At 43.5% G+C, this 26,412-nt stretch overlaps 16 protein-coding genes across 16 annotated transcripts; 10 read left to right on the top strand and 6 right to left on the bottom strand.

The window, feature by feature from the left end:
- The first annotated feature begins 55 nt into the window (after positions 1–55).
- FA14DRAFT_39454 (ATPase, V1/A1 complex, subunit D) lies at positions 56–884 on the top strand. The gene is made up of 2 exons (XM_025502290.1): positions 56–451; positions 514–884. Exons 1-2 carry the CDS (start codon positions 94–96, stop codon positions 708–710), a joined length of 555 nt encoding a protein of 184 aa, XP_025355567.1. The 5' UTR covers positions 56–93; the 3' UTR covers positions 711–884.
- Positions 885–1,241: 357 nt separating this feature from the next.
- On the top strand, positions 1,242–2,193 carry FA14DRAFT_39451 (cytidine deaminase-like protein). The gene has a single exon (XM_025502289.1). It carries the CDS (start codon positions 1,333–1,335, stop codon positions 2,128–2,130), a length of 798 nt encoding a protein of 265 aa, XP_025355566.1. The 5' UTR covers positions 1,242–1,332; the 3' UTR covers positions 2,131–2,193.
- Positions 2,160–2,806, bottom strand: FA14DRAFT_160487 (RNA polymerase). Its single transcript, XM_025498701.1, has 2 exons — positions 2,675–2,806; positions 2,160–2,608 (listed from the first exon to the last, which is right to left on the bottom strand). Exons 1-2 carry the CDS (start codon positions 2,748–2,750, stop codon positions 2,256–2,258), a joined length of 429 nt encoding a protein of 142 aa, XP_025355565.1. The 5' UTR covers positions 2,751–2,806; the 3' UTR covers positions 2,160–2,255.
- A 153-nt stretch (positions 2,807–2,959) lies between these two features.
- Positions 2,960–4,086, top strand: FA14DRAFT_39445 (uncharacterized protein). Its single transcript, XM_025502288.1, has one exon. It carries the CDS (start codon positions 2,980–2,982, stop codon positions 3,922–3,924), a length of 945 nt encoding a protein of 314 aa, XP_025355564.1. The 5' UTR covers positions 2,960–2,979; the 3' UTR covers positions 3,925–4,086.
- FA14DRAFT_154683 (uncharacterized protein) lies at positions 4,043–4,607 on the bottom strand (the record flags this gene model as incomplete). Its single annotated transcript, XM_025497705.1, has 2 exons — positions 4,043–4,252; positions 4,317–4,607. The coding sequence occupies 2 exons, from the start codon at positions 4,605–4,607 to the stop codon at positions 4,043–4,045; spliced, it is 501 nt and encodes a 166-aa protein (XP_025355563.1).
- A 271-nt stretch (positions 4,608–4,878) lies between these two features.
- FA14DRAFT_160485 (Nep1-domain-containing protein) lies at positions 4,879–6,363 on the top strand. Its single transcript, XM_025498700.1, has one exon. It carries the CDS (start codon positions 5,040–5,042, stop codon positions 6,249–6,251), a length of 1,212 nt encoding a protein of 403 aa, XP_025355562.1. The 5' UTR covers positions 4,879–5,039; the 3' UTR covers positions 6,252–6,363.
- Positions 6,364–6,414: 51 nt separating this feature from the next.
- Positions 6,415–7,696, top strand: FA14DRAFT_160484 (putative YAH1-ferredoxin of the mitochondrial matrix). Its single transcript, XM_025498699.1, has 4 exons — positions 6,415–6,985; positions 7,062–7,191; positions 7,263–7,354; positions 7,430–7,696. Exons 1-4 carry the CDS (start codon positions 6,616–6,618, stop codon positions 7,453–7,455), a joined length of 618 nt encoding a protein of 205 aa, XP_025355561.1. The 5' UTR covers positions 6,415–6,615; the 3' UTR covers positions 7,456–7,696.
- Positions 7,478–8,714, bottom strand: FA14DRAFT_189243 (signal recognition particle, SRP19 subunit). Its single transcript, XM_025501710.1, has 2 exons — positions 8,643–8,714; positions 7,478–8,582 (listed from the first exon to the last, which is right to left on the bottom strand). Exons 1-2 carry the CDS (start codon positions 8,679–8,681, stop codon positions 7,557–7,559), a joined length of 1,065 nt encoding a protein of 354 aa, XP_025355560.1. The 5' UTR covers positions 8,682–8,714; the 3' UTR covers positions 7,478–7,556.
- A 143-nt stretch (positions 8,715–8,857) lies between these two features.
- FA14DRAFT_39417 (Phosphotyrosyl phosphatase activator) lies at positions 8,858–10,432 on the top strand. The gene has a single exon (XM_025502287.1). The coding sequence runs from the start codon at positions 8,919–8,921 to the stop codon at positions 10,359–10,361; it is 1,443 nt and encodes a 480-aa protein (XP_025355559.1). The 5' UTR covers positions 8,858–8,918; the 3' UTR covers positions 10,362–10,432.
- Positions 10,433–11,904: 1,472 nt separating this feature from the next.
- On the top strand, positions 11,905–13,374 carry FA14DRAFT_105148 (alpha/beta-hydrolase; the record flags this gene model as incomplete). The annotated part of the gene is made up of 1 exon (XM_025495732.1): positions 11,905–13,374. A coding segment is annotated over one exon (1,470 nt), but the record flags the coding sequence as incomplete, so codon positions are not given.
- A 475-nt stretch (positions 13,375–13,849) lies between these two features.
- Positions 13,850–15,976, bottom strand: FA14DRAFT_160481 (uncharacterized protein). Its single transcript, XM_025498698.1, has one exon. It carries the CDS (start codon positions 15,738–15,740, stop codon positions 13,923–13,925), a length of 1,818 nt encoding a protein of 605 aa, XP_025355557.1. The 5' UTR covers positions 15,741–15,976; the 3' UTR covers positions 13,850–13,922.
- Positions 15,977–16,386: 410 nt separating this feature from the next.
- FA14DRAFT_120326 (uncharacterized protein) lies at positions 16,387–17,407 on the top strand (the record flags this gene model as incomplete). Its single annotated transcript, XM_025496399.1, has 2 exons — positions 16,387–16,845; positions 16,916–17,407. The coding sequence occupies 2 exons, from the start codon at positions 16,387–16,389 to the stop codon at positions 17,405–17,407; spliced, it is 951 nt and encodes a 316-aa protein (XP_025355556.1).
- A 291-nt stretch (positions 17,408–17,698) lies between these two features.
- On the top strand, positions 17,699–19,548 carry FA14DRAFT_160480 (terpenoid cyclases/Protein prenyltransferase). Its single transcript, XM_025498697.1, has one exon. The coding sequence runs from the start codon at positions 17,729–17,731 to the stop codon at positions 19,409–19,411; it is 1,683 nt and encodes a 560-aa protein (XP_025355555.1). The 5' UTR covers positions 17,699–17,728; the 3' UTR covers positions 19,412–19,548.
- FA14DRAFT_160478 (Gpi1-domain-containing protein) lies at positions 19,379–21,778 on the bottom strand. The gene has a single exon (XM_025498696.1). It carries the CDS (start codon positions 21,425–21,427, stop codon positions 19,481–19,483), a length of 1,947 nt encoding a protein of 648 aa, XP_025355554.1. The 5' UTR covers positions 21,428–21,778; the 3' UTR covers positions 19,379–19,480.
- FA14DRAFT_160477 (putative to anthranilate synthase component II) lies at positions 21,779–24,738 on the top strand. The gene has a single exon (XM_025498695.1). The coding sequence runs from the start codon at positions 21,813–21,815 to the stop codon at positions 24,384–24,386; it is 2,574 nt and encodes an 857-aa protein (XP_025355553.1). The 5' UTR covers positions 21,779–21,812; the 3' UTR covers positions 24,387–24,738.
- FA14DRAFT_133341 (ATP12-domain-containing protein) lies at positions 24,693–25,438 on the bottom strand (the record flags this gene model as incomplete). The annotated part of the gene is made up of 1 exon (XM_025496971.1): positions 24,693–25,438. A coding segment is annotated over one exon (746 nt), but the record flags the coding sequence as incomplete, so codon positions are not given.
- Positions 25,439–26,412: the final 974 nt, after the last annotated feature.

The following is a 26,412-nucleotide window of genomic DNA, read 5'->3' as shown; positions in this document are numbered from 1 at the left end:
GTGCGTTTCTGGCTCGCTCAGGAGTTGCATAATTCTATCAATTGGACTTGTTACTCTCCATCACCATCATCCCAAAGCGCATAGATTGACAAAATGTCCGCATCAGGACAACGTGAAAGCGTTTTTCCAACAAGACAAGTTCTTAACGGAACAAAAGGTAGATTGAAAGGAGCACAAACTGGTCATTCACTTTTAAAACGAAAAGCAGACGCTTTGAATAAAAGATTTAGAACGATCACAACAAAAATTGATGAAGCAAAACGAAAGATGGGAAGAATAATGCAATTAGCTGCGTTTTCATTGGCAGAAGTGAATTATGCGGCTGGTGATGTTGGTTATATGGTAAGAGAAAGTGTAAAGAATGCAACTTTCCGGGTATCAACAAAGGAGGAAAACGTTTCTGGTGTTTTGCTGCCCAGTTTCGAAGCCCATGCCGAGGGAGGTTCTCAAGGTGAGTGAAAGGACGGGCGGATCAGTATTTTCTGTAACTTGCTAACCATTTTCCTTCGATAGAATTCTCTCTGACCGGTCTATCTCGTGGTGGTCAACAAGTCAACAAAGCTCGTGATACATATACAAAGGCAGTGAAGACGTTGGTCGAATTGGCAAGCTTGCAGGTGAGTCCGTGCTTGTTCGCCTTGTTGTCGGATAATTTACTGACCATTTTGTTCTCTCATGACAGACTGCTTTCGTTGTGTTGGATGAAGTGATTCGAATGACCATGCGTCGTGTCAATGCTATCGAATACGTCATCATTCCTCGATTGGAAAATACGGTTTCATACATTATTTCTGAATTGGATGAAATGGACAGAGAAGAATTTTTCCGATTGAAAAAGGTCAAATCAAAGAAAGAACGTGCACAAGAAGAAGAAGAAAAGAAGAGAGAAGCTGCAAAGGAAAAGGGAAATCAACAGGTAACCCTATCAAGTGGAACCGAGGGCGGAACGGATATGCTAAACGATGGAAAAGATGAAGATGTCATTTTCTAGTAGTACATTCCACTCATGCATTCATGTCATCATCTCGGTTCATATCTCTTTATCACATTTTACATATTATACATAGTCTTTTACAGTTAAAGTAGCGTTTGTTTTCAGAGCGATAAGGTATGAGGGTGGTGACCCGCTAACTTTCTGTTGATAAATCAGTGGCGCGGGAAGGACACTATAATATATTATCCCCCGCTTTTGATTTTTTGCCAAAAATTTGTCTTTTGACGTTATGATATGCACGCGTGACTTCTTCCATTTTAAACTTTCTTGTCAATCATCCTTTCGACCTCTACCATTCAAAGGAACTCTATAAGCAAAGTTAGGAAACAAGGAAAAAGATGACCAAATACGTGCCTGTTGCCGAACAGAGCGAAGAAGATCTGAAATGGATGAGGGAAGCATTGGCGATGGCACAAGATGCATTTTCTGCTGCTGAAGTTCCGGTTGGAAGCGTTTTTGTACGAAATGGAGAATTGATCGCAAAAGCAAGAAACCGAACGAACGAATTAATGAATGCAACAAGACATGCAGAATTAGAAGCAATCGATTATATTCTTTCAATCTTTCCACCTAAGACGGAAAATTTCCCTTTATCACCGCATTCAGGACCGCCAGGCGATAATCCATTTGCAGAAACAACGTTATATGTCACCATCGAACCTTGCATCATGTGTGCATCAGCTCTGCGACAAGTTGGAATCAAGAGGGTATGCTTTGGAGCGGGTAATGAACGCTTTGGTGGAAATGGTAGCGTTGTACCTGTGCATTCTGATCCAATGCTCAAAAATGCACCACCATACGAAGCTGTTGGTGGATTTTACAGGGAAGATGCAATCATGCTACTAAGGCGCTTCTATCTTACAGAGAATGTCTATGCACCAAACCCAAGAAGCAAGGCAAAACGTGTACTAAAGACAGTCTTTCAGCCGCCTGGAGTATCTATGCATGGACCGAATGGACAAAATCTCAAGAAACCTTCTTCCCGTCAACGTATTCGATCAGGGAATAACACTCGAAGCAGCACACCGGGAGGCACCAGTGATGCAAGTGGTAGCGGAGCAGAGGCAATGTCATCTTCAACGAGCGCTCTTCCACCAAAACATCCTGTTGAAATAATCAAAAATGCTGGTGATTAATGCACGCTCTTCAGACATAGATAAAACTTCATTTGTACAATATGGATTCAACACATCTTTATGGCTTGCTTGTAATATTACATTTTGAGACTCGAAACTCGAAACTAGTGCATTTTTGCTTCCTTTTAACGAATGAGCAGATAAACGTTGCTACCAACGGCCAAATTGCTCAAATGACGATAAGATCCTGTTAAGGCTAACAAAAGTCCTCCAAAGCTTGCGTAAACGGTAACGATGTCTGATGCTGAATCATCATATCTGTATACTTTTCCGTACATAACATAGTCATATTCATCTGCCAATCCGCTCGCTTTGTCAATTCGCCATGCTTCTGAATCTTCTGTTGAATCTCCTCTTCCCAATGTAGATGCGATCACAACTGTTAGATTTTGATTGGCGGATACGGGGTAGATGTCTGTAGCGATATCGATAGACATGTCCATACTCAGCGAGGAGGAATGGGCTACGATTCGGGATACTGGATGATGTGGAATGCATAAGTGTTGGTTCAATTGTGATCGGATGAATACTCAAGACAACTTACCTCTGTCAAACTTTTTTCCATCTGGATCGATTGCCTTGACTGTGAATTGTGAATCGAAAAGGATGGAATCGGACATGTTGCTGGATTATCTTGAATGAATGTGAGGATGCTTGTTCAAGGAGATGATCGCAGTGGTTAACATCTTGAGAAGATCGTCTACGAGCAAAAATAATTTTAAACTTTAGCCATTCTTCTGGTTTTTTTGTGCTCAAGCATACGCGCTACGCCTGCAAACAAGCTTGTGTGTGTGTGCATCAGCCAAGCTTTCCTTTCTTCCACACACAACACCACCACTGCAATTCAACATGGCAACAGAGAAGCTCAAGACATTGCAACCTCTAAGGTCAGATGAACAAGATGCAGTCATTTCTGCACGATTGGCCGTTCCTGATAGACCATTGAGAGGATTGATGGCAAGATTACAAGCGATCGCAAAGAGTGATGGAGCTGAAGATGCTGCCAGTGCGATTGCATCCTTTACATTAGAATTAGAGGCATACGTGCTAAATCTATCACGAATCGAAGCTGTTGCTCAACAGACAACTGTTGAAGAAGTACGAAAGTATGATGAACAAATACAGGCAATCAATGCAGAAAACCAAGCAACGATCGAATCAATCGAATCATTAAAGAAAGAATTGGTGGATGTACAACAAGATCGTAAGAATAAGTTGGAGTATGATTCTATAGCAAGTGAAATTATGAAATACGGAACAAGAGAAGAATTACAAAATAGCTTGGCTAGCTTACAAGAACAGATAGACACTTTGCATTCCGAATCCACCAAATACACGGAAATCATGTCAACATCAGAATCACGATTTGAAGGTATTGCTTCTCAATTAGAGGCTTTACGTGCTGAAGTTGGACACGAAGTAGGAGAACGCGAAAGAAGGGCTGTCGAACGTGGTGGGGAAGGTGAAGATGATGAAGAGACCAGTGCGAATACCAAACACGGAGAAACGAATGATGGCGGTATCGCATTAGATGAAGAGGAAGGTGCAACATCAGGTAGGAAAACTTCCCTCAACCCTTCTGCACCCGCTTTCAAACCTACAGGCAATGCCAGCAGATCTTCTACCCCGGGTCTATCAGGAAAGAGGGCGAACATGACTGGCGAGAAACGAACACGTTCTTCGGCTCGGAGAGGTGGTGAGGAAGAGCAAAGCGGACGCAGCACAAAGAAAGTCCATCTTGAAGAAGGTGAAATGAGCGATGCAGAGGATGAAGAAGAGGAAGGGGCCGCATAATTTCCCATCAAGCAACACATTTGTACTTTTACACAATACCCTTGCAATTGCAATCTGAAGATGTATATTATACACGATTTGTCTATTAGTACACGATGCAAAATAGTGATTGAGGTTTTCAAGCAGCGAAAGATACCCTCTTCTTTGGTGCTTTGAGGATTTCTGTCTCTGGCTCTTGTGTATCTTCCTCTTGTGGTTTAATATCAGCTCTCCTCTTCTTAGCTTGAATGTTCTTGGTTGCTTTTTGTGCTACCTTTCTTGCTTCTTTTCGCATGCGGGTCTTTTCTCTCTGAGCAGCGACCAGCCCTGCTCTAATGTTTGATTTAGTCTGTTGGGTCAAATTCATGTGTCAGATGATCATTAGGCTTGGTATGCCATACATAGTCACTTACCAATGGTTTACTGCTGGGTCTCTCTGTTGTGTCAGAATGTTGTTTATCCGTCTTTTCTTTTGCTGCAGCATTATCTTGCTTTGCATTCATTCCATTCTTTCTTCTATTCTTCTCTTTGATCCAAGATTGTTTATCTTTTGCTCTATCCACCCTTTCTTGTAATGCATTCTCATGTTTGGCCGCTATATCATTTGATAGTTGAACCAAATGATCTATTCCTAGATTTTCAGCGAATACCTTTGGCTTCCGCTTTGTTCCTTCTTGTTTTGTTTTCTGTTGTACTCTTGCCATCTTGGATGTATGTTCCCGTTCAACGCGATGGTGGGAAGGTTGATAACTTTGATTATGATAATCGGAATTCGGAATCTGCCACTATGAAATACAAAACTGCGAAAAATAAGACTAATCAAAAATTAAAAATATTTTTTTTCCTACTTTCGACCCAAAAAAAAGATACATTACATGCATGCGTGCTTGCTGCTTGTACTACTAGACTGAAGGAAGAAAGCTTTCAGCAAGCAGGCAGGCAGAATGAAATAAAGTACTTTAACATGATCGTGCGAGCAGGTTCACTAATCACTTCTCTTGATACCATCATCAATAAGGATAAGGAAGAGAAATAGATTGACGATAGTGTCCAATCTATCAAACCACTTAAGAGAGGTTGAGAAACGCGACGAGAAGACAATTCGATAAAAAGGTTACACACGGCCCTCCTTCAAAATGGCACCGAAAAAAGAAGACTATGATTCCGACTCAGACGCTTACAGCGATTCAGCAAAAGTCAACGGACCAGGCTCAACAGTTTCAGCTCCCGTTACAACCTCTTATCGTTTAATTCGTAATATGCCTTCCTCTTCAAGTACATCTACAAATGCATCTACTCCTCTAACAAGTTCAGAGGCTGGATCGGGAAAACAACGTAGAAGATCTTTTGATGGTGCAACGGCCGGATCAGCTCTGTTGAATGGTAATCGTTCTGTCAAGCGTGATCAGATTTCAGGTGACGCAATCGAAGATGATATGGGCGCAGGATCTTCGTCTGAAGGTGAAGAAGAAGGTACTTCTCTAAACAAGAACGCAAGCACTTCCAATCCTACACCTGCCACTGCCAATATGCGACATGCACTTCCAGCCAAACCGACGACTCTGCTGCCCACTGAAGAAAGCCGTGCAAAACGTGCTAGAGTTGATTCATCTTTGGTTCCTCAAATCCCCAAAATTCCCAAAACCACAATCGAAAAGGGCAACACTCCACGTTTGATCGTTGTATTGGAACGTGCTTGTCTTGAATCTTACAAGATCTCATCCGGAAGCGCCGGAGGTCAATCAGGAAGTGGAGGACGTAACAAAGATGGAGGTGAAAAGTTTGCTTTACTCAATTGTGATGATCATCAACGTGTGCTTGCAAAGATGGGAAGAGATATTGCAGAAGCACGTCCTGATATCACACATCAATGTTTACTCACTTTACTCGATTCTCCTTTGAACAAAGCCGGTCTTTTACAAGTATACATTCATACTGCAAAGGGCGTTTTGATCGAAGTGAACCCTCACGTACGTATTCCAAGAACATTCAAGCGTTTCAGTGGTTTGATGGTTCAATTATTGCACAAATTGTCAATCAGAAGTGTGAAAGGAAGTGAAAAGCTATTACGAGTTATTCGTAACCCAGTCACCGATCATTTCCCTCCTAACACACACAAGATCACATTATCCTTCGATGCACCCGTTCAGAGATTATCAAGTTATTTGCCATCGGTACCCAAAGATCACACTTTGGCAGTCTTTGTTGGTGCTATGGCACACGGTAAAGATAGCTTTGCCGATGATGTTGTCGATGAGAAGATCAGTATAAGTGAATACAGCTTAAGTGCTAGTGTCGCTTGTGGAAAGTTCTGCTGTGCTTTGGAAGAATTTTGGGATGTGGTCTAGAGCCAAAAGGGCGAGATCTGTTCCTCATTGTCTTCTTCCTGGAAGAGTCATACTTTGTCTATATTTATTTTGTACTTATATATTGTCTGTTTATAAATGAATGCATATTGTCAAATGATGTCGAAAGAGCTTTGATCTGATTGGGCTTCTTATGGCTTGAAGAACACGCTTTACTCGGCTTAGTCATAACGCTTTCTCGGATTTTGCGGCTAAACGCTGCTTAGGAAAAAAATCCCCCCAAAGAGAAGATGGAGGTGCATACTTCCAGGTACGGGAAATTCTGGCAAGTCTATCTACGTAATCTTATCTTCACTTCTTCTCATCACCATTTGCAGGTGCTGCGATCACACCTATTCTGTCAATCATGCTGGCGACAAGAGTTTCGCCCTATGCTATCGGCGCATTACAGAATGCATCTCGATCCGCCCTTCTTACAGCCACACGACAAGAAGCAAAGCGACAGATTCATTCGACTGCGAAACCAATGATGAACAAGGTATGGAGTACTACACAACAAAGCAAGCTCGCCTCTCCTCTTCAAAGAGCAGCCGTTCCTCACAGATCATTCCATGCTTCGGCAAGACAGCAGCATGGAGGTATCGAGAGACCCGAACCGGGAAAAGGTATCAAAGTCACTTTTCGTGATAGCAAAGGACAAGATATCAGAACTGTAGAAGTGAATGCAGGAGATGACCTTTTGAGTATAGCACACGAGTACGATATAGATTTAGAAGGTATGTAGCTTGTAGAATTGGACAGGCAAAAACACAAAAGATGCTGACAGCGCTTTACCTTTCGCCATTCTTACAGGAGCCTGCGAAGGAAGCATCGCTTGTTCTACTTGTCACGTCATCCTTGATCCGGATGTGTATGACAAGCTAGAAGAGCCAGGAGACGATGAGAATGATATGCTTGATTTAGCATTCGGTCTAACGGATACGTGAGTGTTACATAGACTACACCGGACGAAAAGAGCCCGTACTGATTCTCTCCCGTTTATTCCCACTGCAGCTCTCGGCTAGGATGTCAGGTCAAGATTACCAAAGAGTTGGATGGAATGGTTGCACAACTACCTAGCGCAACTCGGAATATGTATGTCGATGGTAAGTAATTCGGCAAAGTCGACTCACACACGACAATGATATTGACGATGTTTCCCTAATCACCCTTCCCTACAGGCGCAAAAGGTGGACATGGTCACTAGACTCGCATCTCATCAAAAAGCACACCACTCAATCTGTCAAATTACACTTATTCCATGTATCGCAATATGAACAAAATTGTACTCATTTACCGCTAAATCAACTATCTACCGATACGAACAACACGTTTGCGTTGTCGTCTGCTCAATTGTTGCATCGGATCTTTCTTTTTCGCTTCAGCTGCTTTCTTTGCTTCTTCAGCCGCATCTGCTTCTTCTTCATCGTCATCTCCACCCATACCCAAAGCACCCAACATTGATCCCATCGGACCCATTCCTTGCAATCCTCCCATCATACTGCCGAGATCAGCATTGAGAACGCCAGCAGATTTGATTGGTGAGAAAGAAGGTAATCTACCATTCGGAACGCTTTTTTTGGAAGCTTTAATTCGTTCATTTGCATCGATTCGAATCGGTTGACGATGACGAATTTTAGATTCTTTAGCACGAGCGTTTTTGTTATTTTGCTGTGTATGCTGCTTTGGCGCATTTGTAGATTTTCCGTCAGCTTTCTTCTCTGTTGCTGATGGTGCCTTTGATTCAGTCGTTGCCTTTTCTACCTTCTTCTTTGGATGGGCTGGCAATGGCGGTGGTACACCTCCGCATTCGGGTTGAATGGCTGCCGCAATAGCACGCAACAACTCTTTCTTGTTTGTGAACTTTTGATGCAAGGGTTTACCGTCTTCGTTGAACAATTGAACCTTTATTCTTCCAGGATTTTCCCAATCACGGGGGTGTGCTTTGCGGGGTTCGTGAACGTGAAACAATGTCAACTTTGACGCTGCTTTGACCAGATTTTCACTCTTTGGCCATAAGCATGCTTCTTTGTATGACACTCTACGACAGCCTTTCTCATATCTTCTCTTTGCATCAAAATAGATCGGATAGATTGTGATCCATTTCTTCTCTTCTGCTGATAATTCCACTGGTGGTGGGGCAGAAGCGGCTGCCATCATTTGTTGCATTCCGGGTGGCATTCCACCTGCTGGACCTCCGCTTGGACCTGCTCCTCCTGCTTGCATTTGTGCCATCATTTGTTGTAATCCTTCCATTGACATTCCTTCTGGTCCTGGAAATCCGGCTGCAGGAGGTGCGCCTCTGGAGGGAGCTGGAACGGTAGGCAAAGCGAACTGTAAAAGGAAACCAGGTTAATTTCCATGCTGTAATTATTCAACCAATCAAATACTCACATCCGTATCATCATCAAACTCTTCGATCGATCCCGACATCTTGACAAGTTGTTCAGGTATGTGACAGATGATTGCCAAAGGGAAGATCGCTGTATTGCCGAGCCAACTCATTGGGCTATGGTGCATTGAAGGACGCGTTCACGTGAGTAGGCTCAGGCAAACAGCACCTTAATTCTCCACCTCCGCGCTTAAAGTGACAGTGAATATATTCTATCCCGTTAAAGGTGTTGGTGTCAGATTACATCCTTTTCTTCTGACTTGTTCATCTTGGCAAGGATGAGCAGTGTACAAGTACCATCAACCAGAGTACCTCAGACAAAATCGAGCGTAACCTTGCCATCACTTTCTCGTATACAATTTCCCGAAGGATCTACATCAAATCCACCAATCAAACGTATACACTCTGATGCAGACGTATCTCTTTGGAAGCAAAGCAAAGCCAAAGAACATGTAGTCTTATTCGTTTCAAGATTATGTGAGAGTGCTGTTGGAAAAGCGACGATACTAAGGAAGCGTGCTGAGGTAAAAGACGCATCTGGTGATAATATAGACAAGATCTGGCTATTGTTGGACGAACTACAACACTGGACAGAAGAAATAGAGCCTCTCAAGACGCCACAAAGGTACGGAAATCTGGCTTTTAGAACGTGGGGAGAACGATTGGAAAAGAGAGTATCCACACTACACTCCAAACTATTGCCGCCCTCTTTGCATGGCATAATACCGGAATTGGAAGCATATCTTCTAGGCTCTTTTGGCTCTTGGGTACGTCTGGATTATGGATCTGGACATGAATTAAGCTTTGCAGCTTGGCTTTGCTTTCTTTCTCGTCTCGGCTACTTTGACCGGCAAGGAGAAAAGTTTGAAGAGCGACTCGCATTGGAGATCTTTCCTAAATATCTCGAAGTAGCCTGGGGTATTCAAGACCGATACGGACTTGAGCCTGCAGGAAGCCACGGCGTTTGGGGATTGGACGATTATCAATTTATACCTTATGCTATTGGAGCTTCACAGCTGAGGGACCAAATTGCTTATCCGCCCATTGCAGTTACGTCTGTATCCCACAAGGCAGATCTCAAACCAGCATCAGCAAATTACTTGTTGGCATTCACCCCTTCATCTTCACCTTTGCAGAACACACAATCACGTCTTGGAGCAATACCTGGTCCTCCATTCGCCAATCTGTACACGAGTTCGATCGCCAGAATACATGCTCTCAAACGTGGACCGTTTCATGAACATTCACCTATCCTTCACGATGTTGCAAGTACGGTGCCAAATTGGGTAAAAGTACATTCTGGAATGATGAAAATGTGGGAAGCGGAATGTTTGGATAAGAGGCCGGTCGTGCAACATTTTCCATTTGGACGATATGGATTCCCATGGCCTGTCGCGAGTGATGATCACAGTCAGAATGCAATCTCATCTGCAGCTCCCAATCATACCTCACAAGCTCAAGCAAAATCGGCAAATCTGCCCATGCAACCAACAGCCGCACCATGGGCTAAACCGTCCACCGGAGGACCTCCGATGGCGCCGACCGGAGCACCGTGGGCGTTGGCGTCAAGTGCTTCTCGTACTGGTATTCCTGGTGGTACTGCCACTCCGACCACACGGTCAACATTGGCCAGTTCAGGCTCAGCAGCGGCCGCTACGTCTCCTTTCGGTATTTTACCCAAAGCAGGTGTACCAAGGGACCAAAAGAGGGATCTGAATTAAATGTAACATACTGTGTAAATTATGATCAAAATAGAGGACTGCAAAGTCATTATCGGACTTGATCGCAATAAAGCCACTTTCTTCAAACAGATGAAGTGGGGTAAGTATTTAATCTTATTGTGCTCGGTCCCCTTCACCACCTTTACGAAGTCAACTTCACGGAAGTTCGGAATTGCCTTGGCAATCTGTGTACCTGAAACATAAATTTGAGTAAATGGTGCCGAAGAATGAATGAATCTTCGCAATTGCAAATGCCTTGACTCGATCTCAGACATAGATTTGCTAAAAGCTGCTTGCAATAGGAAATTAGCATGTGTATGATGTGATTTACGCACGGTAAAGCTCTCAGCCGTTTGGGATGATTGTCTCATATTTTTTTCTATTCTAGGCTTACCACCAAACCTTGGCGGTTTCTTTTCCGGCAAGAGTGCATATGCTGCAGTACGGCGCAGTGCGGTTAGGAGACGCGTCCTTTCTGTGTTTCTTGTATGCACTGCACTACGCCAGGCATTGGTAGGATGAAATTGTCCGCTGGCTGTATTACTGTGGGAAAGTAGAATTTCTAGTGTAAATTTCCTTTTGCGATTTTTTGTTTCCTTCTTTCGGCAAAAGCCTTTTAGAGAGGAGAGCAAGAAATCGTTTGCTTTTTTTTATTTTTTGAACGGGGCCGTATTGTTCTTTTGACTTGTTTGTTTGTGTAGAGACACACACACATCTCATTGTTTTTCGCCGGTGGCTTCAGACTGACTTTATTGTTATGATCATGGCTTTTCTTCTCTTCTTATACTCAGACAAACGCCACTCTTAATGCGGCTCCGATGGGCTGATAATAAGAAGAAGATTCATCCCAACTATTCTAGTTAGGAGTAAAATGAGGAACACAGATCTAGATCTTCCCATCTGACTGAAAATGGTGTATTTGTGCTGATGAAAATACGCTAATGCATCGAAGTTCCAAAGATGGAAAGAAGGAAAGATTAAATTTACTATTTTTGACTGGTGGCATAGCGCATAAAGTTTAAAACAAATATTTACCTGGAATATGCAAGAGTAGTTTCAGATTATATACTGTGAACCTCTTTTTTAGCCTTGTTACCTATTGCAGATACATAACACCATGCACCACCACCACATCATTGTGTTTGGAAAGAGAGAATATTCTCAATTGGATATGCAGTAAACCACAGATCTTTGCTCCACTTATTCTAATTGCAAACAAATTCTCGGCCTGTCTATCTTGAGAGGTAAACAAATCCGTAAAAATGGCAGATTCGGAACTTTTGCCTTTAGATCGAAAACGGGGAGGGGCAGATACACTGTACCTGATGGCAATCGCCGGTATGAATTTGCAGTAATGAGATATATACTACTTGAGTTGTACTACTATTATCTTCCTTGCCATCACCACTAACACCTACAATAATCCGAACAAGTCCATAATTGGCACGAGGGTTATCTCCTCGTCGTCATCATAGAGGTCACGTCTTTCTGACAGATACATTCTTTTTCATTCATCAAGATGGTGTACTTTCCTGCATTCTTGACGACATTGCTGTTGGTGTCATCGACTGCAAGTCCATCCTATTTCATGCAAGCAAACGGAAATGCAATCACACATACACAAACACAGGGTGTGTTTATCGGAAACAGATTACAGTCATCACAAGTGGACGAATACTTGAATGTTCCATTTGCACAACCACCGGTAGGTAACCTACGGTTTGCAAAAACACAAACCATCAAACCTTACACAGATGCATCTCCACGTAATGCTACCGTTCCTGGACCGATTTGCATTCAACCTTCTTCGGGCGATAGTACTACCAGTCAAGTACAATCAGAAGATTGTCTACAGTTAAACATCTACAAGCCATCAAACGTTGGCTCTGGACGTCATTTGCCGGTCATGGTTTGGTTGTATGGTGGAAGTTGGCAAGAAGGCAGTATAAATCAAGCACGTATAAATGCAACAAATTTCGTAAAGAGAAGTATGGAATTGGAAGAACCTGTCATTTGGGTTGCAGCAAATTATCGTCTTGGCGCTTTTGGTTTCTTGCCTGGTCAAGCAATCATTGATGCTCAACGTTCAGGTCAGGCTGTCTTGAATGCGGGTATCTGGGATCAGAGAGAAGCTCTACTTTGGATCCAGAGGAATATTGAGGCTTTCGGCGGTGATCCTTCTCGTGTGATCTTGTATGGTGAAAGTGCAGGCGCTGCCAATGTTGGACATCACTTGATGGCTGACAAGGGAAAAGGTAGTGTTGGCCTGTTCCGTGGTGCAATTCAAGAAAGCGGTAATGCAGCCACAGGACGCAGATTGCCATCCAATCATCCTGACGCAGAAGCAGTATACCAATACGTACTCAAAGGGGCAGGTTGTTCCGATTCAACTTCTTCATCAGAACAAATCGCATGCTTGAAGCAAAAGTCAACCAAAGAAATCACAGCTGGTAACAACTTGGTATTGGCCAATTCATATATTGCCTATCAGCCAACTTTGGACAACTACTTCGTACAAGAATACCCTTCCCTCCAATGGGCAAAACAGCAATATCTTCGCGTTCCATTCATCACAGGAGATAATCTTGACGAAGGTACAGAATTTCCTTATCCTACCACGGTAACAAACGATGAAGACTTCAAAAAAGCACAAGTTTTCGCTATTGGTCAATCGATCGAACCAATCTTTGATCAAATTTTGAAAACATGGTCTTCCGATCCAAGACAAGGTGAACCATACAGACCTGATTATTTCGGCGTAAGTTCTTCGGATACATTTTATCCACCAAACGGTACGAATCAATACAAACGACAAGCCTCCATGTTTCAGGATATCTATTTTGAAGCAGGAAGACATCTACAGTTGCGTGCTGCCGTTCAAGCCAAAGTTCCATCTTGGTCTTATAGATTCGCACAGGCTTCACCCGTTGGAGTAGGAATGGATGCTGGTGTTGCAAAAGCTTCAATGGGTGTTCAACATGAAGCCGAAATTCCGTTCGTTTTCGCAAATCCCCCATTGCAAGGCGCAAATGAAGCAAATATCCCTGAACCCTTGCGCTCTTTCGCATCAGATGAAAACCTTCAACAAGTTTCTGACGCAATGAGCGCTGCTTGGATTCATTTTGCGTACAGATTAAACCCAAACGGAAAAGATGTTCCTGTTTGGCAACAATACAAGAACAAAATTGATTCTTTTGGTGATGGTCAAGAATTATACATCCAAGCAAACAACTTTACCATGGTCTCTGATAACTTGGAACAAAAACAAGTTCAATTTGTCATTGATCATAGCAAAAACTTCTACATTTAAGGCATGAGGGCCTTCCTGGTTTCTTTTCTACGTCACGGGCATACTTTATAGACTTACACAATCATTTATTAGCATATAGATTTGACCTACAAAAAGTTGTAGCGTCTGCAATGGATTTACTGCATTTGTACTATACATATCCAATATCATCTTGATCACAGCAACATCCATGGGAACAGACTGATCGTATTCCGAATTTAATATAAAGTACACTAAGGTTCATTTTTGTTACTATACATCTATACCTCTCCCTAATGAACATTCCCACCCGCATTCAAAGCTGGACTTTGACCGGCGGTCAGTAAATTGGGAGCTGAGCCAGCATACATGTTTGGATTGCTGGAATGAATCGATCCCAGCTTGTTCGATCCTCGCATAGAGCCTATCGGTGCCCCCGCACTTATGCTTGGGTTGGTCATTGGAACAGCAGAAGGATAACTATCTTGAGCATGAGCCGATGCGCCTAGAGATGTTCCAGATTGAGGAGTGCCAAAGGCGGTGGGGGTATTGGTATCCATAGCTTGGATGTCTCTTGCCATCAATGGATCAATTGATCCTAACTCTTCACGTATCCGTTGCCTTGCCAAGCCATCTATCTCCTTACAGATTTGCGCCAAAATCTTTCTCAATTTTGCGTCTACTTTTTGCATCGCATCCATCGAGGAAGCAGCGATAGGAGCGCCAGTAGGTGAGAGAAAGTTCTCATGCGTATTCATTCCGCTTGTTGGTAGTCCTTCGATGTCTCTCATGCTTCCTTGAGGCATTCCCCCGGCAGAACTGTTCAGAAAGTATGTAAACTTGCAATATATTTCCATCAGAATATCGCAAAATGTGATCGTTGTCTGTAAGAAGTCCAGTTGGAAGGGAATGTGCGTTCCTATTAGCTCCACTCCTGAAGGACCAAGAGACGATAAGGAAGGCCCACCAACACTGACACCGTCATAGGTACTGGAAAATTCAGCTAATCCAACAGATCCTGCACTCTTGCGTGCCGTTCCACCTCGAATGGAAGATTTGAAAAAGTTTCGCATCTTTGTTTTGTCTTTATCTCCCGCATCAGCTGTCATTTCTACCTCATTGATCACCGCCAAGACGGCCCTTGCAAACTCTCCAACAGATATTAGTTCAACCGTTGATGCTAGCGAACAGCCCAAGAGATAATATCGATGTGCTCGTCTTCGCATCGGTTCGCTATCGTAAATCGAATCAAGATCTTGTCGTGAGATTCGAACTATATCTAGCCATGCTTGATTGGCTGATGGATTGTAGCGATCTCGTTGATTTGCCGAAAGAGTCCTCTTGATGTATGCTAGCGATCGTATCCTGCGTGCAAATGCTTCTCGCAAGGGTGTGTCTGAGAGTGAGCTAGACAAGGCCGAATTGATGGCATGATTGGGCGTAAGGTAGGAAGAGGATGTATTGGTTGTAAAGTTGGAGTTCATGCTTTGCTGATCTAGCATTCCACTATGATTGCCATGTGCAAAGTAGGTTACTGAAGATTGAGCCGAAGTCGGAAAAGATGGTACTGAAGTGGCACTAGGAGATGCGTTAGGCGAAAGGCTGGTATCCCCTATCGAACTGCTGTCTATAGACTTGTAACCGGATCCTTGTATTGCCGAATCTGTCGGCATAGGTATACTATTTGTGTGCGAATGTGGTGATGAGGAGGTATTTGGAGCCGTAGAGGTTTTTGCCATGAATTTGTTCTGCGTAGATGCGCCATTTCGGTTCGGTGGAGAATATGGCATACCTCCCGTTCCGTAAGAAGATGGAGGATGGACAGGAGCGATTGCCGTTGCCGAGGAGGGCATTTGTGATCCTGAGCTACTCCCTCCTTGAGCTGAAGCATAATAGCCACGAATCGTTGACGTTTTATTCGCAGGCAGTGGCGGTACAGAAGAGACTGCGGCTGCATTACTAGATCCAGATGAACTGCCAGCAGTTCCTCCATGTCCTGACGATGAAGAAGATGATGCTGGATTATTTGCAGCAGCTGCTGCTGCGGCTGCTGCAGCAGATGCCGTTCCTGCTGCATTTGATCCCCTTCTGCCGCCTAGAATAGGTGCCATTTTGAGCTCCTATAGTGATCGTATTTGAAACACTTTTATTCGTCTCCTTTGCGTTTCCCTCTCCTCTCTTTGTGATATTCTTGGATTACTCCTTATCCAACAGCTCGTTTGTTCACTCTAATCAGAAGTCAATCCTAAAGTTTAACTTCCTCCTGCTAAGCCATCTGGTCTGTTGACGTGGTGATTGAGATGAGTGACGTGTGTGAAGGATGACAAGTTGACTGACATGTTTTAATTCTCCGCATTGACATAAACTTTGTTGATTGGCAGCATTCCTTTTCACAATTGGATTTAAGTCGGTCTTGTTCAAAAGGGCAAAACAACAGTGTCAAGTCTATTTATAAGTTTAAGCGGACGCGTTTCGCAGAGGTTGTCCGCTTAAACGAGTAAAGAGAAGAAAGAGGTCAAAAATTAAACTTTACTAATAGTTTTTGCAAAATGAAGAAGAAGCATTTACACCTCTCTCGGTACGACGTTCAATTATCACAGCAAAGGTGACATCATGTCATTCTCCTTCAATTTTGCAGCTATTGACTTGAATGAAGATCATGATGTCCAAGCTCATGGAAATCAAAGGAAAGATGACGACAAAGAACAGAGATCAGGTAAAGGAAAGGCATCTTCATCTGGAACAGCAAAGCAGCATATGCTCGACACATTGATCACAAGTCTACCATCCAAACTATCATATACTCGCATAGAAGTACCTGTCCCACAATCCGATGAAACATTCTATGTTTACAGACGTGATCTATTTGATGCTCGATTCCAAATGTTACACGAAGACGAAGAAGGATCGGAAGAAGAACAAAAGAAATCAGAAGAATGGAAATCAGTCATGGCAGGAGCAGCGACTGATTTGGTACCTGGTGTATATGAAGGCGGGCTTAAGACTTGGGAATGCTCTTTAGATCTTGCTGGTGTGCTTGCACAAAAGCTGGAACAATCCCCGGATTTCCTTCAGAATAAAAAGGTGATAGAACTTGGATGTGGAACGGCTGTACCTTCGTTGTACCTGCTGTCGAAAGTGCTCAAGAGAGGAGATGAGAAGCCAGCAAATCTGACCTTGCAGCTATGCGACTTTAACGAACAGGTTCTGCAGATGGTAAGTGGAGATTGTGCTAAGATTAAAAGCTCAGAAGTACTAAGAGCAGTATATTTATTCTCTACCACAGGTCACCCTACCCAACCTTCTGCTCACATGGTACTTTCATTCCAACGAAGAAAAAGAAGATCAAGGACAGCAAGGAGATGTTGAATTGAGCGATGAGATTATAGACGGCTTCTTGGATGACTTGCGAAAGTATCAGATTGATATTCAATTCTACTCCGGTCATTGGGAAGGTCTAACAGCCATCAATGCTATCAATATTGATTCATTGCCGAACATCATCCTTACAAGTGAAACAATTTATTCGACTGATACGATGCCAATCTTGATCGATACATTGGAAGAAGCCTATAAAGGTTCATTAGAAGGAGAGACGAAAAGTGATGTCAAATCCATGGACAGACTGTGCCTTGTGGCAGCAAAAGTGGTTTACTTTGGTGTTGGGGGTGGAGTATATGCATTCGAACAAGAACTTAAACGCAGACAAGCCAGTACAAAAACAGTCTGGAAGAGTGAGAAGGGTGTATCAAGAGTTGTATTGCAGGTGGACTGGTAGATGTGGCTGACTGCATTTCATGTGTATTATAGAACTGTTTTAATCATCATTCCATGTAAAGTATGGCCAATTCAAGATGTTTTTATTTTCCCTTTGTTCTTGACTTTTAGCGTAGAATTGTTTTCCCTTTGTTTTTCCGATTGAGTAGACGAACCAGTCCGTGCAGCGCTCACCAGGCACTTCGCCAGTGTTGAACTTCGCATGCCTCCATCTTGAGCTTCTTCTTACAGTAGTTGTATTTAAGCTCATTAAGGAAGACGCACAAGTACTAATTCCTCTTCTCACCTTTACCATCTCAATCCCCTCTACCGTCCTCCAGCCATGTCCATCTTATTCGAAAAGCTCGTAGCCACACCTACGGACAACTTTGGCACTCCCACTTCTGACGAACAGGCGGAAGTAGAAGAAAGTATTCAAGCTTTCGTGGAATCCTATCAAAATGCATTACGTGGAAAGAAAGAGCAACAAGGATCAACATCAAATGGCAAGCATGTCAACTTGAAAGACGAAGAGATTCCAGTCCCGTCATTAAACAAAAAGATGCACGTTGCCTTTCTACGAAGAATCTTGGACCCATTACCTAGCAATTATTTGGCATACGATAGCACCCGATGTTGGTTGATCTATTGGGTTGCACATTCTTGCCTTTTGATGGGATTCGAATTAGGTGAGCCACTAAGGAGTCGAGCGATTACTACACTTCTACACTTTCAAAATCAATATACTGGCGGCTTTGGTGGAGGACATGGTCAAAATGCCCATTTGATGGGAACCTATGCTAGCGTGATGGCATTGGCAATCTTGGGTGGTCCAGGCCCTTGTCCTGATGACGATGATGTTGCGATGGGCATCAGCGTGGATATCGGAAAAGGAGGATGGGATGCTATCGATCGAAAGAAGCTATATACCTTTTTGCTTTCACTCAAACAGCCAGATGGATCATTCACAGTGAATCGTGATGGTGAAGTAGACGTTCGTGCAACTTATTGCGTTATTTGTGTCTCTCTTATGCTTGGAATTGCTACTCCAGAGTTAATGAGAGGTGTAGGAAATGCAATAGCAAATTGTCAAACATACGAAGGAGGCTTAAGCTCAGGCAGTCAACCATTTGATTTGCTGTTCTCAGCACCGTCTCTTTTTCAAAATGCTGCCTCTTTAGGTGAAGCTCATGGAGGTTATGCTTTCTGTGCAATGGCAACACATTTGGCCTTGTCGCTCCTGCCTAATCCAGCAGAGCCAAATGTATCAGCATTTGGGCCGGGGAAAGAGGAAGGCGGAAAGCGTGCTCAATGGCATCAATCGCGTTCTGCAAGCAGTTCATCTTTAGATGTCGACCGTATATCTCGTTGGTCAGCTTGGCAGCAAGGCTTGCCGATAGAAGGAGGCGGCTTTCGTGGAAGGACGAATAAGCTAGTTGACGGCTGTTATGGTTGGTTCAGCGGAGCAGGTCTAGGCACAATTCTGAGTGTTCAATTGGAATTGCAAGACGGGAAATGGTGGCTGGAAGATAATGCAGAAGGAGAACCGGTCACAACAAGCGGCGAAAGTGATGGATGGGAAAGTGTGACTGGAAATGCTGAAGAGAATGATGTTGAAGGTTTCTTGTTTGACAGGAAGGCACTACAAGAATACATCTTAGTCGTCGCACAAGCACCGCAAGGAGGTTTACGTGATAAACCCGGTAAAAGGTCTGATGCTTATCATACAGCAAATAATCTAGCAGGTCTGTCCTTGTGCCAGCATCGTCTGGAGTACAACCAGAGCTCAAGGCAAACATTAGAGAAAGCTTGGAAGTCAACAGAAGCTTCAAAGATTGAAGAGCACAACAGCGCGGATAATTGGCGCAAGGAATGCTATCTTTCTATGATGGCGTTTGTAAGCGATCCTAGATACCTTTGCATCCTGGGCAGCGATGAAAACAGATTAGGCATCAATCATCCTATCTTCAACGTTCCTCTAACAAGATCTGTTCCTATGCTCAAATGGGCCTACGCTCAAAATTGATTAGCTCTTTGTATCGTATGTTCACATTGCAATATTTTACATTTGTACTTTATATCACTTATGATCTCCTCATATCCTTTTTCCAATCAAGATATGAAAGGCCAACCCCGGTAAGCGAGAGAGATTTTGAACGTGACGCTCCTGACCGCGAAAAATGTCAGACAGACCCAAAGGAACACTGATCATTTCAAAGTGAGAAGTTGGTATGTACGTTTCTAACTCCCTTGTTTCTCTCACTCGAAACGCAACTCCGCCTGGCAAACGAGCAGGATCTTTTACTCTAAGCATAAGTGCAAAGAGCGGCAAATGATTGATGACCGCTAAGGCTGTTTGCAATAAGGCAATGATTGAGACATTGAATAGCCTGATGAACGAGAATAGCGCATAATACGTCGCTACCGTCAACCAGAGAAATAGCAAGATTGTAAAGAAGATTGTTCCCAGCAGCAATTGATCCAAATCGTACGTTGCATAATCGGTACGCATCTTTCGTAAAGGATTCCGTTTCTTGCCTCTGAATAGGTAGAATAACGATGTGAGCGAACTGCAAAAGAATGCATACATTCGCCATTGAATGAGATAAAACACATTCAAGTAGAATGTAACCAGATTCAGCACATCCACAACGATACAAAGCATCATTGATAGACCAAAAAAGCGTGTCGCTATACCTATCAGATAGATCAATCGACATAAAGCTTGCGATCCATCTGACATGAATATCGCCAGTACCTGTTCAGACCATATCTCCGTCATTCCAGTATACATATCACAAAAGAATCGTGAAAGTGGAGTATTCAACTTGACGCCTAGAGGCCAGCTGTCCAACCAATGCAGCGTCTCGATGATTGCTACTGTTAGTATTGGTCCAAGCTTCGCTTTCAAGAAGGTCGCAATTTGATCGCTTCTGTCACAGAGTATAAGGCCGACAGCTTGACCGACGATCAGATCATTCGCAACGAGCCAGACGCCATTGTATAGAGCAGTATACTGCGGTCCCAGCAGTGAGACAGGTTGATGCTCACGTACTCTTGCTAGCCGCAATCTGCGTGCTAGGGAAGGCCAGATCGATATCTGACCTAAGCGCAAGCTCAATTGACGAGCTGATGCTGAAATTGTGACAAGAGCGGGAATACTTGGATGAATGCTCGATGTCAGCAGTGTCCGTATAGACTGTGCGCTTTTTGCGGCAATTTCCCAGCTTTTTGCAAACTTTGATTCTTTCGATCTCTTGACTTTTGCATCATGCCAATTAAGATTGGATGATGTTGTCGCCTCACGAGCATATGCCACTTGATTGATCAAGTCTATACAATGCCGGAACGCTTCACCTGGAGCTGTACCATCCTTGTATCTGTGATTGAGATCTGCAAAGCGTACGGGATCCAAATCTACAAGCCTCTCTAGTCTTTGACTTTGAATTGACTCCTTTTGATGGCTAGTCAGACTTGCATCTGCACCAGATGATTGTGGTAAGATCATAGGTTCCAAGGACGTGTATTGCATCTGATCAGGGCGTGGTATTTCGTATATGACGGTGGAGATCGCACATGATAAGCTTTCATTCTTTGCTACAATTCGCACGGATTGCAATTGTGGAATGTCCCTTTTTGAAGCAGGTTCCTTCATCATAAGCCATATTCCCGATTGGTGTCCTTTCACTGTCGACCCGTTCGAGCTCCTAGTATCTATGTGAGTGGCAGCTTCTCCATGTCTTTGAAGTGACACGCTGTGAGGGATTACTTCTCCAAGTAGACATATCTCGTTTGAGTCCTTCGATGCATCTTGAGAGTGGTATTGGTTTTTTAGTACTTCTTGCTTTGTAAGTACCCCAGCTATCACGACGATTGAAAAAGTCTGCTCCTCATTCGCCCAATAAGCCCATCCGAACAGGTATAGAGCAGCGTCTTTATCTGTACCTGACCTTGTCCTTCTTAGAAGTGATGTAGGAATGTAAATTTGAAGATTGGCTTGTTCGAATGAAAGCTGAGGCGCTACTTGAAAGGACTCTGGCATGGTCCTCTTCCTTGTACCCCTTTATTTCCGTCTCTTTCTTGTGCATAGAGCACTTAGACTGTCACCGTATATTTATACGAATTTTCATTTGTCACCCATACGCCTTCTTTATAAGGTATAAAGTAGTGACGAGAAGATGATGGTAGGCCCATGCGGAGAGATATTATTTGGCGTAAAGAGTAATGATTGTACGATTCGGTGTACATTACTATCCCGCCGCGGCCTGCGTCCTATTGAAAACGCGGTGCTGGCTCAGTGCCAATCATAATGTACTTTTGACTCATTCATTTATGCAAATGTAGGCTAATCAAAGCCGAAATCTTCTAGCGTAGTTATCCTCTTCACACAGTTCTCAACCATCATCTCTGCAATTCATTGATTCGCCATGGTCGAACACATCCCCCCTAGACCGACAACTTCGACAAACCGAACATCAAATGTGAGCGGACAAGCTGTCAACGGAGTCATCTCTGAAGGAAAAACAGTTCTAATCGATAATTATGACAGTTTTACCTACAATGTGGTCGAATATCTTTCCGAATTAGGCGCTGATTTGCACGTTTATCGCAATGATAAAATCACAATTGAAGAAATCGAAGCATTGCAACCTGCACGATTAGTCATCTCACCTGGACCAGGTCATCCTACCAACGATTCAGGTATCTCAATGCAAGCCATCAAACATTTTGCTGGAAAGATTCCAATCTTGGGTGTTTGTATGGGCTTACAATGCATTTATGCGGCTTACACCGGAATCGTTGAATTCGCTGGAGAGATTGTGCATGGCAAGACAAGTCAAATCATTCATGATGGCAAAGGACTCTTTGCTGGTTTGCCAGCAGATGGTGTAGTGGGAACACGTTACCACAGTTTGGCCGCAAGAATAGATTCGCTGCCTAGGGAACTTGTAGTCACAAGTAAGACCGATTCGGGAATCGTGATGGGTATCAGACATACACGTTACACTATCGAAGCTATCCAGTATCATCCAGAAAGTATCCTGAGTAAAGGAGGAAAGGAGACTTTTGCAAACTTTTTGCGCTGGAAAGGAGGATCTTGGGCTGAGAATCCTCAAAGTCTGATCGACGAAAAAGCTGTTCAACAAGCTGAATCCACCAAAGAGCCCGTCATCGCAATGGCAGCTGCTGGTAGCGCCGCTGCAGCGGTAGATTCTGCATCAAAGACAAATACCCAATCAACAGGTGCAGGCGCTGTGGGTACAATTCTTGAGCGTATTCATGTTCAGAGACTCAAGGACATTGCTGAAACGAAAGCTATTCCAGGTTACTCTCCAGAAGATCTCGATACGGCCTTGGAGATGAACCTTGCGCCTCCGCTAATCAACTTTGCCGCTCGATTGACCTCAAATGCTCATCTTGGTTTGCCAGGTGTGATGGCAGAAATGAAACGTGCAAGTCCCAGTAAAGGAAACATCGATGCTGGTGCTCATGCAGGCGCTCAAGCATTAGCCTATGCTCGTGGAGGAGCTAATGTGATTAGTGTTCTTACTGAGCCTAAATGGTTCAAAGGTACAATTAATGACTTGTCATTAGCACGAAAAGCGGTTGACGGAATGCCAAACAGACCTGCAATCCTTCGCAAAGACTTTATCGTTGACGTTTATCAGATCAAGGAAGCTCGTTTGGCAGGCGCGGATACGGTCTTGTTGATTGTTGCCATGCTGAATGACACTCAATTGAAAGAGCTATATGATTACAGCGTCAGTCTTGGAATGGAGCCTCTTGTTGAGGTGAACAATGCTGAAGAGATGAAACGTGCATTAAAACTAGGAGCAAAAGTTGTTGGAGTGAACAACCGAAACTTACACGATTTCAATGTTGATATGGGCACGACAAGCCGTCTGGCAGAAGCAGCCAAGGAAGGAGGTGTGATCTTGGCAGCTTTGAGTGGTATCACTGGACGGGCAGATGTAGAAAAGTACCTCAAAGAAGGCGTTGGAGCAGTATTGGTAGGTGAGGCATTGATGCATGCTCCTGATAAGAAAGCTTTCATTCACAACTTGCTCGGGCTTAACCTTCAAGAAGGACAAGCTGTTCAAGCAAAGGTTCAGCCAGCTCCACTCGTCAAGATCTGTGGATTGAGTACCGTCGATGCAGCTTTGAGTGCTGCAGTGGCAGGAGCAGACTTGATCGGAATGATCCTTGCACCTGGTACAAAGAGAACGGTGTCTTTGACTCAAGCAGCAGAGATTGTCAACGTCGTTCGCTCAGTCCGTGGAGGTTCAGATTCGATTCGTCAGGCTGCTGTGAATGCACAAGAGAGCAAGGCAAAATCAACATCTGCTCAAGGATCTGGCTATATCGACGGACAAGAATGGTTCGCTTATAATTCGGATCTTATCCGAGCCAATGCTCACAAGCCATTGATTGTCGGAGTTTTCCGTAACCAGTCTTTGGAGGAAATTGTTCATGCGGCAAAGACGTTGAAGTTGGATGCTATTCAGATGCACGGAAGAACGGAGCACATCGAATGGAGCAAATTTTTGCCGGGCGTTTTGGTCATTCGTGTGTTCCATATTGGTGCCGATAGCATAGAAGAAAAAGGAGCAGGTCAAGGTGACTTGGCAGATGCAATACGCGAGAGCTGTCATCATATTATCGCTCTTGATACAGCAGGAGCCACAAAAGGTGCAGAAGGTGGAAGTGGTGAAACGTTTGACTGGACTGTAGCTAAACGAATTGCTACTACCGATCCGATCAAGAAAAGAGTTCGTGGTGTCCCATCACGTCAATTACCAATCATGCTTGCTGGAGGTTTAAATGCTGAAAACGTCAGCCAAGCAGTTGAGAACGTTCAACCATTCATCGTAGACACTAGCTCAGGTGTTGAGACCGATGGAGTAAAGGATGTTGCCAAGATTCAGGCATTCATTCGTGCAGCAAAGACAAATTCGACTGGTGTCGAGGGAGGAGTCAAAGCTGTCGCTACTACCGATTGATCTGCCGTTTCGCACCGGGTTTTTCGATGATCAACTTTCTTCTTCGATATCGTGTATACATACCCTCTCAAAATATCCCTGTGATTCACAGATCCCGAAGACTTTCATCTTGTGATCGTGGCTTTTGATCTGCGAATGACTTATCCCGACTGTACTGTATGATCGACATAATATATGAATCTCTTTTCTATTTTTCTGTGTGGGTGCGTGAAGCCATGCTTAGTTGTACAGGATGATATTTTACTTTTTGCTTGCCGAAGAGACGAACTCTTGTGCAATTTCTCTTGCAACTTTATTTGAATCCCTTACTACACCTGCGGTTGCACTTCCAAGAATCTTACGTATATCGGCAAAATCCACGTCATGTGTATCTTCAACTTCACCCCATCTTTCTGTCTGACTTTGAACTTCGACTTCAGCGGCCAAAGCGGCTTCATGTACACCGAAAGAAGCTTCCTCCTTGCCACCTTGACGAACGGCTTCAATCAATCTTAGGCCAATCAAAAAAGATTTTGTAGAGCGTACAATTCTCTCCAGAGCTGCTAGATCCCAGCCATTGTATGTTTCAATAACGTAATCTCCCAAAATACGTACGACTTCATCGTCTTGTCTTACATCGAAAATATCATCGAAAACCTTGACTGTGGGTGTATTGAAACGTTCTTTGACCCATGCTAAGATTGGATCCCAACGTTCTTTCTGTAATTTGACCAAATTAGCCGGATGATCTTCGTGAAAGCAAATGGTCTCTGTATGCAAATATTCCACCAAAGCTTCCACAACACCTTTTCTTTGCGAAGGTGTATCTAAACCATCGATCGCACGAGCGGCCAAAGAAGTTAGCGGTAAGGAATGTGTGTGTAAGATAGATTCTTGTTCACTCCATTCTTTTGCGATCAAAGTGGCTAATAACGAACGATCTGTTGGAATGGCCAAGACTGCTCCCGAAGGTGTTTTTAGACTTCTTCCGTCTAATCGGATCAACAAATGATCTGCTGGAGATCCTTCTGAATAGGCTATATCGACCTTTTTCCAAAACCTTCTCCTCGTTCGTTCTGCTTTAGAAGTGGCTGTATCCGTGCTTGAAGCGTTTGCCGCTTTGTTGGCAGAAGGAGTATTGGAGATGGATCGACGAGTGGAGAAAGATGGGAAAAGTGGAACCTGACTTGATTTTCCTGCTGCGACATTCGCAATTGGTCGGGATGCACTGTAAGCAGATCGGGCTACGAATCTTCCTGTTGTACTTGCTCCAATGGCTTCAGAGCCCAAAGCCTGTCTTGCACACCTGATGATCATCGTGAATAGCCTATTTGATGCTTGAAGCGGTACCTAACCTCTATATGCGTGGCTTTGAGCTTTTCAATGATGACGGTAAAAGTGTAAAAATAAGCTTTGATTAATTTTCTTCCCGAGGGTTACCTTTTAGTGCACAGACGGGAGACCGGATGCGCTGCGCGTACTTTTACTGTTAATTCACACACAACTGAGTCTCGATCGAGCGTCTCATCGCTCATAAAACCTCTTCGTGAGTATGATCTCATATGAAACCCTAAAGATTCTACGGTGTAACCGATACTCAATGAGCCTTAATACTGTCATATACTAAGGAAACTGATAGGACTACGCTACCTATGAGAATATATATCTCTTTAATCAGACGTACATAGGTTATACAATTCAAACGCATTCCCTTTACTTGACTTTAAGAAAGTTTATTCTTACTCTTTCAGTAAAGACTATCAACTACGAAGAATAGTTAGCTACTAAAAGATATATACTCATTAGAGTATAGCTCTACGCCAATAATCATTATTAAGTCCTCTGTATCATGCTTTAACAAAGTCGTCAACGTATATCGATCGCATTTAGTTTCACCTTATTCATTTCTAAGATTCCGTCGTATGATATTTCGACTAATAGAACATCAAGTGTAACCCTCGAATATCGTCAAGAATTTATAAATATGAATAAGTTCTTTTATGATTATTTGTATAAAATCACTAATAATGAATTTCATTAATCGATT

The sequence above is a fragment of the Meira miltonrushii genome (assembly GCF_003144205.1).
Source record: "Meira miltonrushii strain MCA 3882 unplaced genomic scaffold FA14scaffold_2, whole genome shotgun sequence".
NCBI lineage: Eukaryota > Fungi > Basidiomycota > Exobasidiomycetes > Exobasidiales > Brachybasidiaceae > Meira > Meira miltonrushii.
This window is presented reverse-complemented; position numbering and strand designations above follow the sequence as displayed.